The sequence below is a fragment of the Littorina saxatilis genome, linkage group LG4 (assembly GCF_037325665.1).
Source record: "Littorina saxatilis isolate snail1 linkage group LG4, US_GU_Lsax_2.0, whole genome shotgun sequence".
In the NCBI taxonomy this organism is placed as follows: domain Eukaryota; kingdom Metazoa; phylum Mollusca; class Gastropoda; order Littorinimorpha; family Littorinidae; genus Littorina; species Littorina saxatilis.
Window position 1 is genome coordinate 9,927,298 of NC_090248.1, and position 15,000 is coordinate 9,942,297.

Below are 15,000 nucleotides of genomic sequence, written 5' to 3' on the forward strand. Positions count from 1 at the left end.
TAATTTATGTTCAGTTGATGCTACAAGCACCAAATTTGGCAGGGAGGTACAGTTTTATGTACTTGTCAAGGTCTGATACAGGGCCACCAAAATAAATTTGTTTAAAAGATTATTTTAATGCAATGTTCAAAATGGCTGCCACAAAAAAAAGTCTAAAATTGTAGATTTGCGTTCATGTAGTGCAACAACCCTCAAAATTGGCAGAGATGCACAGTTTTCTGAACTTATTAAGTTCTGATACAGAGCCACTTAAAATATGAATATTTGTTGGTTATTTAAAGCATAATTTCAAAATGACAACCACGGGAATACATGCAAACGCACATGCTGGAACGTAACTGAAGGAACACAAGAAGTTTAGAGCAATGTAGCTTGATCTACCTAGTGTTGGGGGTTGTTAGCAGATGCACACACACAGTTGCAGAGGGCAGTACACCGTAGTCCGGCTTTGCAGCATTTGCAGCGTTGGGTTCTGCATGACTTCTTGCAGGCACACTTGAGAAGCTCGCGGCATGCTGTAGATGCTTCAGGGCTGATGGTCCAAAGGGGTTGCCACTCTCCGTCATTGTTTTTCCAACCCCATTCAGAGGGATTAGGCAATGCAGGTGTGGGATTTTCTGCCTGGCCCCAAATGTAGCTGCCTTGATAGACTGCCCTTTTGATATGCTGTAGCAGAGCATCGCTTGTTGGTGGAATGTTTTCAATCTGCCTGGTTTTCTTGATGAAGAGATGTCTTCTGGCGCTGTTGACATCCAGGCAGTTACTAGCTTTGTCGTAGAGGAGCACAACAAACCTCTCCAACACAGCTCTGTCATCAGGTGTCAAGGTGCACGGATGCGTTGACAGCCGAAGGAAAGTTTCAGTCACATCATCGAACACACTCCACACCTCCCAAGCCTTCTTCTTACTGATGCCATTGAAAAATGACACAGTGTCGCACCCAGAAAAACTGTGGAAAAGAGAAAGGCAGGATGATCTGGTGGGACCAAGGTTCCTGGCAATAAGGTGAGCAGGAATGTGCCGGAAGTCTTTGCCAACACACATCGCCACCCAAATTTCGTGTTCAGGATAGCGTGATGCAGAGGCGACGGCGAGGACAACAACATCTGTGTCGGTGGTGCGAAGCAAGATGTGTTTGCTGTCCTTTGCTGCATCCACTAGGTGTGTCATTATCCTACTGTCGGCTTCCTCATGGGTGCAAGGAGACAGTGCACTAAGCTCAACAGGGACATTGGAAATGGCAATAGAACCCTGGGTGGTGACAATGGTCTTCTCAGTGGGAATTCGCAGGAGACACTGTGCCAGGTACTTAAAGAGCTCCGTTTTGTTGTCATCTACCCTGAGGAATGTGTGCCAGTTGGGTGGTATGGCGCCTGTTGGTGTGACACGCTTTCTCTTTCCCTTGCCCCTCACCTCCCTTGCAGTCTTCTTCAGGCTGTCTGTCCTGTACATATCCCATATCACATCCAGGCGGGAAACTGTTTGCAGCAAGAGGGTGATGTGCGGCAAAAACACATCCTCTGCATATGCACGAAATGTCTTTGCTGCCCCAGGCCGAATCATGTGCACGATTGCAGCGCCATCCAAAATCAGAACATCTGCATCAGAACGCACTGCTTCAGGCGGGGACAAATGCTCCAGGCATTCCATCAGGCGTGATTTCAATCCCGGCCTTATTTGTCCTTCAGAGGAAAGTGATGGAGGGGTACTGTGATGTTCATGCTGGAAGAAGTCGTCGAGTCCTCCTGGGCGGGTCTGGCATGCAATATAGAGCCTGGAAAAGAGACTGTTGTTCTTTTTAAGGATGGAAAGTTTGCAAGTTCCAGTGCCTTTCTTCTTCCGTTTTGTGCCAGCAATAAGGACCATGTTGTTGCGCTTGATAGGGTCAGAGAATTTCTTGGTCTTTGTCTTGAGCCTATCTTCCACAAATGATGTGTACTGAGTGCTGCATCCCGGTCGTCAACATGGATTTCATGGCCTCATGCGTCGCAGCACTGATGATCTCAGTGCTCTGAAGAGCCCGTGAGGAAATCGCATGTTCGCTCAGCAAAAGGGTTTCCCGCCTCCTTTATGACATCAATGATTTTTGTGACGTTGCCAGCAAAATCCACTTGGAAGGCCAAGCTTTGCTCATGATGGCCAAGTTTCTCCGAGTCTTTCTCAGGAGGGCTAAGGGTCCGTTGAAAGTCCTGGATGACGCGTGCAACTTCAGGGCCACTGACCATCCACCGTCCCAAAGCAGCTGGATTACCTGTCAAGCCAACAGCCCCACCATCACCTTTCACAATCGCATTATTCTGTTCATGTGCATGATCCAGTGCCAGTCTTGAAAATGGCCTTCCAGTCTTTTGCAGGACAAAGTGGCCTTGTTGGAATTCATGGCTAACAGACTCAATGGCACTGATTTTTTTCATGTCATTCACATGCACAGACATCTACCTTGCTGGTCAAATGCAAAGAACACTGGCACCATTTTCGCGATGTACTGCTGATACAACATGAAGTCACCACTTCTCACGGAAGACAGAAAAGCAAGCACAAGAACTTCTAATTGCATGATCAAAGCCCAGAAGTGAAACGTTGGACTGTTCTCCGTCATGACGACTTTCCACTCATCCACAGGCATGATCTTCTCCCCAAGAGCTTGGCATGAGAGACGATATTGCTCATAGGCAGCATTCATCAGTTGGTAGAGGGCACATACTGTAAGCTGATGAGCATGCCGAGTCTTGGTGACATGAGCAGCTGACAAGAAGGAGTCTGCAGTACCAACTGTAGTCACACCAGCCTGTACATTAACAAGGACGTCTGTCCAGCCACTGTCACGCAGGAGACTTCCAAGGGCCTTCAAAAAAGCCATCTCGGTGTGAAGTCCTCCCAAAACGATGGTCATTCTGCTTTCTCCATACAAATCAGGATGCCTCCACTGAATTTGTTTGGCAAGGGCAAAGAGAGGCCCTCTGCAACTGTGTGTGTGCATCTGCTAACAACCCCCAACACTAGGTAAATCAAGCTACATTGCTCTAAACTTCTTGTGTTCCTTCAGTTACGTTCCAGCATGTGCGTTTGCATGTATTCCCGTGGTTGTCATTTTGAAATTATGCTTTAAATAACCAACAAATATTCATATTTTAAGTGGCTCTGTATCAGAACTTAATAAGTTCAGAAAACTGTGCATCTCTGCCAATTTTAAGGGTTGTTGCACTACATGAACGCAAATCTACAATTTTAGACTTTTTTTTTGTGGCAGCCATTTTGAACATTGCATTAAAATAATCTTTTAAACAAATTTATTTTGGTGGCCCTGTATCAGACCTTGACAAGTACATAAAACTGTACCTCCCTGCCAAATTTGGTGCTTGTAGCATCAACTGAACATAAATTAATAATTTTGCTAAATTACATGTGGCGGCCATTTTGAAATTGTATTAAAAAACACCTTTAAACTAATTTTTCACGATGGCCCTGTATCAGAGTTTGATAAATACATAAAACTGCCTGTCTCTGCCAATTTTGGTGTTTGTTACATGAAGTGCACAATTCGAACACATATAAGGGCCGCTATTTCAGCTGTGGAAGAACTAGGAAGCGATTACGTCCCTTTGTTAAAAAAAACATGACGTAATGTTCCATTTGACGCGGTTGTGACGACAACTTTATTCATCTGTCAAAAAACACCGAAAGTTTGTTGTCCCAAACCAAAGGGGAAAGCCGAGACTAATAATGGCGGCAACCATGCGTTAAGTCCCAAACCCTACTGCAAGCCGTGAACACTCTTACCTCCCATTATCACTGTGGTCCTCCTGTAGATGGTGATGTTGGTGACGGTGTAGTTACGGCCCAGGTCCACCTGCCACCAGTCGTTGATATCAGCAAAACCATCACCAGTATGGACACAGTTGGGGTTGCTTTTATTCAACGGCCTGAACTCAGTGCCGGTTTTCCCGTTAACTGCCATACAGCCTGGGCCTGACAACCCATCACCACCGTTGTATGTGCTGCTCATGTTGGCTGCTTTTCCATACGCTACATCCACTTTTCACGAAAAGAAGAAGACGACTGTCTTATTAAAATTGAAATTGAACCGTAGACATGTGAGACAATGACAAAAGGTGACGTTTTCATGTCAGTATGTCCCAAATGACATCACCAGTACATTTTTCATTCTATCTAATCTGTTTTCGTTCTATTTTTTCTAATAACATGCGTTAACAATTGATTGCCAACTGGAATGGAAGAGCACAAAAAGTGTAACTTGATATGTAGTTTCTCTAGAGGGAAAAACATCTTCCACTTTCATGTCAGTGTGTCCCATGCAACATACATTTGCCAAACAGCTATGTGTAAGTAGATTATTTGTTAGTGGTATAGAAAATACTGATCACCAATTAAAGTCAGTTTTCACATTCATTTTCTACCTATTTCTTATTTGTTTATTCTTTTGGCAATGGTGGAATGTCAGCAATCGTGTGTCATTCGGGACAGTAGACATGACACCTGACCTTTTGTCACTGTCTCATGTTCTTATTGGAAAGACACTTGTTATACTATTTCGAGACTCATCTTGACTCAAAGACTCTTTTTGTATGTACTATTCATTTCCAACAAAGAAAAACTTAATTAAATACGCAGTTGTTTCACACGTTGAACATTACTTATCGGCGGATTAAGACAATTAGATGAGTTTAGCTAGCTAAAACTTAGAACAAACACATAAATGTTGTTAAATAAAACAAATATTCGTAATTTGTCAAACAAAGGGAATTATACTGTCACCAAATGCAACGCTTGACAGTAGGTGTAGTCCAGGACGTCGCTCTCAAATAAAGGTCAAGATGGTTAACCCTTGATTTTTACACAGTGGTAAATGATCCCCAAATCGATGTTAAAACAATTGCACCATACCCCTGACAAATATTGTTGGCGATTTTTGACCAGTGAATGTATAGCTGTTGATTGACATATGTTACACACTCTGTGACCTTGCTGTTATTCTATCTATTTCTGTTCTATCTATTTCTGTTGTTGGTGTTGGTGTTGGTGTGGGTGTGGTTGTTGTTATTGTTGTTTTTGTTTTCTTCTTCTCCTTCTTCTTCTTCCTCTTCTTCAGGGAGCATAGCGTACATGTGAGGACTATCTCCAGAAGCTTTATGTGCTGTTCTGTTCTTAACGTCCCATAATGTCTTATGGGGTTAACTGAAAGGTACACGGGGCACGTCCGGGGCGTATGTGTGTGTTTGTGTGTGTGTGTGTGTGTGTGTATGTGTGTGTGTGTGTGTGTGTGCGTGTGTGTGTGTGTGTGTGTGTGTGTGTGTGTGTGTGTGTGTGTGTGTGTCCAGTGTAACAAAAGTATTCCAGAGACAGGTTACTCAACAAAAATGTCAATTTGTGCAGCAATTCTTCATGCTAAACAGTCACCCATGCAATAGTGAATAGATTGCATAAACTGACAAGGTTTCGCTGAGCTTCGATTGATTATAAAAGGCCAGAAGCATATTATAATTAGAAGTTGTTAACGCTCATACCTATGGTCTACGCTCGGTAATACACGCGCCCAATGGGTTTTTCCCAAATGCCGATGTTACTAATATAGAATGGGTAATTCTGGAAAGTCGTTCATTTGCAGTAATCGATAAATATGTAACCCAATTCGATCTTCAATACATAACGCATAACCGTTTGAATGAATTTAAAGGAATAACATAGAAGAATGGTCTGTTCAGAAAATTAAGTAGATGTGCAACGCCAAGGCACTGCATACCCCAGCGAAAGACAAACCTCTCTCTCTCTCTCTCCCTGTCTCTCTCTGTCTGTCTGTCTCTCTCTCTCTCTCAAACACACACACACACACACACACGAACACACACACACACACACACACACACACACACACACATACCCCAAGTTACACACGTACACACATACACACTCACTCACACGCACTCACTCACTCTCTCACACACACTTCATACACAAAACACACCCCATACGCACATATAGACAGACAGGCATATATACACACCTTTACAAACAAACACACATACACACACACATACACTTACGCACACGCACAAACACACAGCCACCCACCCACTCTCTCTCTCTCTCTCTCTCTCTCTCTCTCTCTCTCTCTCTCTCTCTCTCTCTCTCTCTCTCTCTCTTTCTCTCTCTCTTTCTCTCTTATACAGACACACACCCACACAAACACACACACACACATGTACATACGCACATGTACATACGCACGCAAGTACGCACGCACACACCCACACATACACACACATACCTAAAGTGTGGATGGTTACCTAAGAGGCGGCACTGGGTGTAGTGCCTTTCTAGTGCACTTGCACTACAACAGCACTGGGTGCAGTACTCGCTCCGGCATCGAAGAATTTTGCACTAAAAAATGCACAAAATTTGACCTATTTCGTCGCCTATAGAGGACGGAAAGAATGTCATTTTGAACATTGTTATGACATTCTTTCCGTCAAAAAAGTCAATTTAACGGTGTTAAATGAAGCGACCATCCACACAATTAGGTTGCCATCCAGAGTTTAGGTTGCCATCCACGTGTGGATGATTGCCTTATGGTGATTTAGGCAACCAAACCTGTGGAAACGTGGGTACACACACACACACACACACACACACACTCACACATTGACTCACACAAATCTCATACACACAAAACACAGACTCATACGCACATACACGGTTGGCCTAGTGGTAAGGCGTCCGCCCCGTGATAGGGAGGTCGTGGGTTAGAACCCAGGCCGGGTCATACCTAAGACTTTAAAATTGGCAATCTAGTGGCTGCTCCGCCTGGCGTCTGGCATTATGGGGTTAGTGCATGCTAGGACTGGTTGGTCCGGTGTCAGAATAATGTGACTGGGTGAGACATCAAGCCTGTGCTGCGACTTCTGCCTTGTGTGTGGCGCACGTTATATCTCAAAGCAGCACCGCCCTGATAATTATGGCCCTTCGTGGTCGGCTTGGCGTTAAGTAAACAAACAAACAAATACGCACATAGACAGACGGACACACACACCTTTACAAACACATATACACACTCATACACTGGGCTGGGTGGCCGAGTGGTAACGCACTTGCGCTCGGAATCGAGAGGTTGCGTGTTCGACCCTGGGTCAGGCCGCTATTTTCTCCCCCCTTTCCTAACCTAGATGGTGGGTTCAAGTGCTAGTCTTTTGGATGAGACGAAAAACCGAGGTCCCTTCGTGTACACTATATTGGGGTGTGCACGTTAAAGATCCCACGATTGACAAAAGGGTCTTTCCTCGCAAAATTGTATAGGCATAGATAAAAATGTCCATCAAATACCCGTGTGACTTGGAATAAAGGCCGCGAAAGGTGAATGCTCGCCTAACAGGCTTGAGGTTTGCTGGTCGATGTGAATGCGTTATATATTGTGTGTAAAAAATGTTTGTTTGTCTGTCTGTCTGTAAAAAAATTCCATTTCACACGGCAGAAATTAATATGTAAAGCGCGGAGAGCACAGTTAATTGTGGTTCGCGCTATATAAGCTCACCATAATAATAATAACAAGAAATTCCTCCGAGGTAGGAAAAACACCCCCGTCCTTACCATTCTCACTGCCACCAACTGAGAAGGCACTGCTAACAAGTGTGGTTAAAATAAGTTGATTGAGTGGACAAAGAGACAGGCGGAGAAAAAGACAAATCAATATAACTCTTTCTGTAACACCTACTGACCGCATACAGAAAACAAAAGATCCCGAAAAAAAAAGAAAAAAATCGGTTTGCGCTCATCGACCAGATTTTGTCCGGGGTGTTTCTGCCGCTTCGCCGGGTAGCAAGTAGAGCCGAATACCCGGCTTGAGTGGCGCACTGTACGCCGGCTTCGAACCATGGACCCGTCAAGCTTAGGTCCCTTCCAGACTCATGGAATGGGAACAGCACGAACATGATTCAGGGGCCATAATGCCATTCCTGATCATATCATGTCGAGTCCCATACTTGTCGATAAAAATGATAAAATCGTTTATTTAACGTCACTCTGTAAAAACATTGGCGACATTTGTCTTAGATTAAGAACACACACAGGCACGCACACAAACTTTCCCTTTATGTACAGTGGTTCACCACCCTCCCGCCCCCCGCACACTCTCGCTCATCTAATTAAAAATGGTGTTAAGAGATACTTGGATATAAAATGGTATTTTTAAAAGTTCTGATAAAAATATATAGTAGCTGTATGAGAAGCCATGGCGTCAGCCGCAGCAACGTCTCTTCATATCCAGGGACCAAGTGGGTGCGTGTGCATAAGTCCAGCGATAAGTTTGGGACCTTGCCACCCAAGGTCTTTATTAAAACTTAAAAGATAGCTTAATTTTTCCTTTGAGGTATTTGGCAGAATATTTCTGTTTGAGTTTATAAACTGAGTCAGGGGTTGAAAGTGGCATGAGTTCAAATCACACTCCAAAGTCAAATGAGCAATGGTGAGGTCGGATTGACAGGTGCATTTAAGCTCTAGAAATTGGTAATTCCCAGCTTCTGCCCTTAGGCGGTTAATCCTTTTTATTACACGTGGGCATGCATTATAGGTGTTCATCTGTTTTGATGGGGCTTCCCGAATGAGCCAGCCAGAGCTTATAGCCTTGTGCATATATTTGTTCCTCCATTCTCTCCAGAGAAGAGAGTCTGTAAGGCTACTGATCTCAGAAGCAGACAATGGCAGGTCTGCCTCGGAGGCGCCTATGCCTTGGGCAGCTTCTTTAGCGGCTTTGTCCGCTTTCTCGTTGCCAGGCACGTTCACGTGTGCTGGACACCAGACCAGGTTAATCTCGCTTCCTTTTTTTATAATTTTATTTGCCAGCTCCTTTATGGCAATGACAAGATCATGTCTTTTTGATCTTTTGTTAGATCTTAATGCTTCAATGGCTGCTTTGGAGTCAGAGAATATAGCTATCTTTTGAGGAGGAGTGTTCTTGAGATTGAGATGAACAAGCGACATGCAGATGGCTAGGAGCTCAGCTGAGAAGATCGAGTTTCTGTTGCACAGTTTAAATTTCCCAGTCATGTCATCGCTGGGGATTACAAAAGCTGCGCCAGCCTTCTTGTCATCCAACACTGACCCGTCTGTGTAAACATGAACATGGCCTTTGTATACAGTATCAATGTGCTCAAGGGCTTGTATCCTGAGTAATAACTGATCATCCTTTGTAGCTGTGCAATATTCTGTGTCAAAATTCATTTCTTTCATTGTCCATGAGGGATCACGAGATATGGGGTTTTGGGCCACATCATTTGGGTCGACACTGATTTCACTAAAGAGTGAAGCATTGAATTGAGCCAGTGAGGAGAAAGTAGTGCCAAAGTGAGCTTTTTTGTTTTGGACATGATTGTAATGCGGTTGTAACTCCTCTTTTGTTGAGTTTTGCACTGTGTTGGCTCGAACATTGTAATCTGCGCAGCACTTACGCCGCCACATGTCAAGAGGGAGGAATCCTGCTTGGTGGTATACAATGGCCTGCTTTGAATGCCTTGGGTGTCCGAGGGCAAGCCGAAGGGCACGACATTCCGCTGACTGTAGCTTATCAAGCCATTTTCGAGCCGACGAGAAGTAGGCCTCCTGTCCATAATTAGTCTTGATCTTATAAGAGCTCTGGTGATGTTTGTTAGAATAACTGGGCACTTTGCCCATGGTTGGGCAGCCAGTATTTTAAGAAGGTTGATGGTCTTATTTGCTTTGCTTAAAAGATACTTTAAGTGAGCAGTCCATAGTCCATTTGAGGTGAAAAGTACGCCCAGATATTTCACCTGCTGACTGGGTGAGACAACAGATTTATCTAGTGAGAACTGTATCTTTTCTCGATCCTCCAGTTTTCGGTTTGTAAAGACAACGAATACAGTTTTCTCGGCAGAGAGAGTGAAGCCATTCTCCCGCATATAGTTCGCAATGTTATCTATAGCTGTTTGCCACTCTTTAGAGAATTTGTGTTCTGTTTTATAGGTTTTGTTTTGATACTCTTTGCATAGAGCAATATCATCCGCATAAAGCGTCAGTTCGGCTCCATGTGTTTTAATTGTCGATATGTCATGCAGCATAATGCTAAAAAGCAGTGGTGCTATTACTGAGCCCTGTGGCACTCCCATGTCAACTTTGCGAGTGGATGATTTGGCACCTTTATAATCAGTTTGAAAGGATCTGTTCAGTAGAAAGCTTTTTATGTATTGAAACATATTACCACTGATGCCTAATTGCTTCAATTTGAACAACAATCGTTGGTGCCATACTGTATCGTAGGCTTTTTTGATGTCAAAAAAGACAGCAAAGAGAGACTTCTTGCGTGAGAGAGCTTTCTTAATTTTGGAGGACAGTTTTACAATGTGATCCGAGACACCCCTGCCTCGACGGAAACCGGCTTGGCACAGGGGTATTACCTTTTTTCTTTCCATTTCATCTTCTAGTCTGGATTTTAGTATTCTTTCATATATTTTGCTCAGATGGGAGGTCAGAGATATAGGGCGCCAGTTGGAAGGGTCAGCTCTTGGTTTTCCAGGCTTTAAAATGGGGATCACAACAGCCTCTTTCCAAGCTGAGGGAATCAGGCCAGACTTCCAGCATGTTGAATAAAAATCCAGTAAAAGATTTAATCCTTGGTTTGGTAAATGTTGTATGATCTGATAGTTTATTGGATCAGAACCACAGGCGGATCGGACTTTTGTCACCGATGCTATAGCCGTTTTCAGTTCTTGAATGGATAAGGGAGCATTTATTTTTAAGGAAGGGTTGAGTTCTGGGTCGTTTAAGTCCTGTTTATCCTCCCACTTCTTACGGAAGAGTTCCTGCTCACATAACAGTTTATCTGTTTGGCTTGCTGCTGCAAAAATATCTGCAAACAGTTCTGCTTTTTCAGGAAGGCTGTCATATTTTTTTCCTTCGTGCATAAGAGGACGTTCAGCCTGCTTGTGTCTGCATTTGAATTTCCTTATTTTGGTCAAAATTTTTCCAGCATCTCTGTAATCGCTCACTTTGCTGGACATGTTTTCAAAATATTCTTTTTTTGCTTTGTCTATAATTTTGTCACATTGTTCTTCAGTTGATTTCATATTGTTGTGGTTTTGTGCAGACCTGAAGCGATCATACTTCTCTTTTGCAGTTCTTTTTAACCTGATGGCTGTTCTGCATTCTTCTGTCCACCATGGGCTCTGATCAGTTCTACTGGGTCCGATAAAAGGTTTTGTTTTGGGGATTGACAATTCCATTGCATTCAGCAGGTTTGATCTTAGCTGTTTATATTTGTTGTCGATACTTTCTTGGGACTCTGGATTGCCATCCAAGAGGGTATGTGCATCGGCAGACTTAGTGACAGCGTCCTTGAAAACTGCCCAGTCCGCCTTTTTATAATTGTATTTTAAGGCTTTTGGACCTGGCTCTGTGTGTGGTGATTTCCCAATAATGGATATCATGATTGGTAAGTGGTCGCTTTTTAATTTATCTGACACAACGCACCAGTCCGTTGTTAATCCGAGAGTGGGACTAACCAAGGTTATGTCAATGGCGGAGGGGTGTTGGTTTGAGATATCAGGTATTCTGGTTGCTGATCCGTCATTTAGTAAGTACACATTTGATTGCGTTATATAGGTGGCAAGGCTCTTTCCCACGGCACATGTTTGATCGGGGAAGTTGGCATCCCACAGGGGGTTTCGGCCATTAACATCTCCTCCGATCACCCAGGTGCGTCTTCCGTCGAGCTCTGGGAGCCAGCTGAAAATCGGGCCTTTGGTAATGTTTCTGTTATATATGTTTAATAAGAAGATGGATGGGCCATCATTCAGCAGAAGTTCAACTAGGTTTGAATGTATTTTTGTGTCGGCCGGAACAGGGGTTGGGTGAACATTGTACTTCAGATTGTCTCTGACATAGGTTACTGTGTACTTGATAGTTTGTGCTCCGCTCGTATCATCAACCTGATAATCTGTGACGGGTGGGTAAAAGAAACCAGATATGAAGGGGAGTTTTGTGTTAAGGGAACGACAGTTCCACTGCAGTATATTTATTCTTGAATCCATTTCAATCACAGAAGACCTAAAGTCTGTTGTGACCGTTTGATCTGCCCCTCAACTCTCTATGTCATTGTGTTGTCAAGGGGTTGAGACTCTGTTACAGATCTGCCTCCCTGAATGCCGAGAAGAGCGCATTGAGTGGAAAGTATCTTATTTAAGGTTGGTGGAGTTGGATTTTCCTTTGGCTTAAATATTTCAGTATATAGCCTTGTCAGAAGTGTCAGAACATTTTCGGGGCTTTCATTCGTTTTTGCTTCAATAAGTGCAGCTAGAATGCCAGTGACGAATTTGAACACCTCACCGCAGTTCTCGGCGCTCATCATCTTCATCTTTGCATAGCTTTCTTTTAAAATATGTTGTCTGAGGCAGTCTTCGGACTGTGGCTTTGGTGTGTTTTGTGTTTCATCTTCCTCAACAATCATCAACTTTGGTTCATTCATGAACAAGTCATCATAATTGTGTGTGGGGGAAGTTTGAGATTCTGCATCAGCAACCTTTTTCTCATTGTTTGTTGTTGGCTGTTTGTTTGTCTTTGTTTTGTCTGCTGCTTTTGTGGGGGCCTTTTTTACATTGTGTGTTGATTTTAGTTTCTGGGCAACAGTAGACTCATTATTAATAGGGTTTATGTCAGTTCTTTGTCCAGGTCTCTGGAGGGCGATATTTTGCTCTGAAATGGGGTTTTCAATACGAGGGTTGCTTGGTCCACCCTGATTTCCTGTGCGTATGCGGCTTGCTGTTGGTTCTGGCCAGATAGTGCTATAATCCTGTTTTTCAATCTCAGCCACGAAAGCTGGGGAGGTAGCCAGGTTTCTCTTTGCTTTGCTGGCACCGCGAGGAGCACTTTTCCCCCCTGCCATTTTCAGCACCCAGCACTCATCGACTTCTGAATCAGAGTCATTAGATGTATCTGGGTCTTTCTTTTGTTTTTTCATTATTTCAAACTTTGCTCTTCTTATTGCTTCTGCATATGGGATGTATTTGGCTGCTCGGATTTTGTTTGCTGTTCTTCGGAGCACTAGCTCAGGACAGCCTAAGTAAGCTGCCGAGTGGGGACCGCCACAGTTTAGGCAGTGTTTGTCATTTGGACAGTTGTCAACTGGGTGGTCTTTCTTTTGACCGCATCTTGGGCATTTGTCTTGTCTGGCTTTACATTGTTTGGAGCCATGTCCCAATCTCTGGCACTTAGTACACCTTCTGACTGGGGCCACATAGGGTTCGACAGCAAAGAAGGTTTTCACTATCTTCACTGTATCTGGTAGCGTTTTCTTTAAAAAAGTGATTTTGACAGCTTGAGTAAGTTCCCCCTTCTGGTTTTTTAACCGCTGAAGAGATTTTACTTTCTCAAGAGATTGTTGAAGTTTATCAAGGTCTTCAGAGAGTGGGATGGGTCTGATGACACCTTCCGTTGTTGCCTCTGGTATAGTGCATCTTATTTGCACTTGAGCGAGACTGGTGAGATTGGCAAGTTTATGTTGTTGTTTTTCATTGCAGCAGGCAATCAAGAATTTGCCCGAGGGCAGAGGTCGTACACCTTCTATCTGACCGACCGCGTCAACCAAAACACGACACTGGAGTGATGGCCCAAGTTTCGAGAACATAGCTGGACCTGTAGCCGCGTTGGTGAGAATGACTGGGTATTGTGCAAAGGTTGGAGGAAGACTTGGTGTCACCTTTTTTGACTTTGTGTGTCTAGGGGGCCCAGTTTTGACTGGTTGTGAGACTTTTGACTGTGGCTGAGGCAGAGCCTGTTCGGCATCACTGTTAGCAATGGGTGCTTTTTTCTTTCGCTGACGGCGGCGTTGAGTTTTAAAAATGTCATCGCCTTCTGTGCTTTGGGAAGGTGAAATGTTCCCGTCTTCTGAGGGCACTGTTGCGTTGTGGTTATTGACACTGGCGTCAGCGTCAGAGTGGTTGTTTGAGCTCTCTTTTGTCTTTTTTGAGCTTGTTGGAGAGAAGCTGTCGGAATCTCTTAACCTTTTTCGGGGTGTGCAACACAATGTGCTGTCCACAGATTCAGCAGGGGTAGAGGTAGCCAAAGGTGGTTTGTCGCTTATGACAAAGGTGGCAGTGGCCATTGTGAGGGCCTTTTGGTGTTCAAATGCAGTGAGGAGTACTCAGAGAGCAGTGTGTTTGTGTGTAGTTGTGAGCGACCTTGGTAGAGGACCCTCTAAAAGCGAAATGACTAGAAAATGAGCTTTGGTATGAGCATACTTGTCGACGACGCCCTAGGTACCACATCACAAACAGAACTGTGCAATACACAGGTGTTTTCTACAAACACACTCAAACACACACACACACAGAGAAGCCGTATATATATATATCTATATCTATTGTATAAATATATAGAGATAGATAAGAGTGTATTTTTCGCGTGGCTATAAATTGATTCGACCTTTGCACTTTTACAGTGAGGATAATTTACGGGTCCAATTTACGTTCTGGACACTGCGGTGACCTTCTAAAAATAGTAACAGAACGCCGGGAATATCCGAAGATGCCCCCCTAATACTATAGTGCACCATACGAAGGAAGGGAGGTAAACGCTAAAAACATGGAGAAGATAAGGAAGAGTTATGCCGTAGTTGATCCCCCCAAAAAAACAAAATCCACCAATAACTCCCTAACCGTGTGTTTGACTGGTCCCAATTTTTGTAAGGACCGTCTCAGGAATGTATAGAACCTGTTCACCAAGTTTGGTGACGATCGGTCCGTTCATTCTTGAGATCTACTTGCGAACACAAACAAACACACAAACAAACAAACACATCGAGTGAAACCTATACACACCCCTATACCGGGGGTGTAATAATACACAAACAAACATACACACAAACTCATGCACACACACATTCACACACACACACATGCACACACACTCTCTTTCTCCCTCTCTCTCAGTCTTTCTTACACACACACACACACACACACACACACACAAACACACACACAC

General features: G+C 43.8%; 2 protein-coding genes across 2 annotated transcripts in view; one reads left to right on the forward strand and one right to left on the reverse strand.

Moving 5' to 3' along the window:
• The window catches only part of LOC138963928 (receptor-type tyrosine-protein phosphatase mu-like), a 500,599-nt gene that overhangs the window by 62,426 nt on the left and 423,173 nt on the right, over positions 1–15,000 (forward strand). The window lies entirely within an intron of this gene.
• Positions 3,755–15,000, reverse strand: part of LOC138963651 (uncharacterized) — a 50,666-nt gene continuing 39,420 nt past the window's right edge. Inside the window, exon 3 of the mRNA XM_070335497.1 lies at positions 3,755–4,035. Coding sequence (XP_070191598.1) covers positions 3,755–4,035 — 281 coding nt within the window. The remainder of the gene's footprint in view (positions 4,036–15,000) is intronic.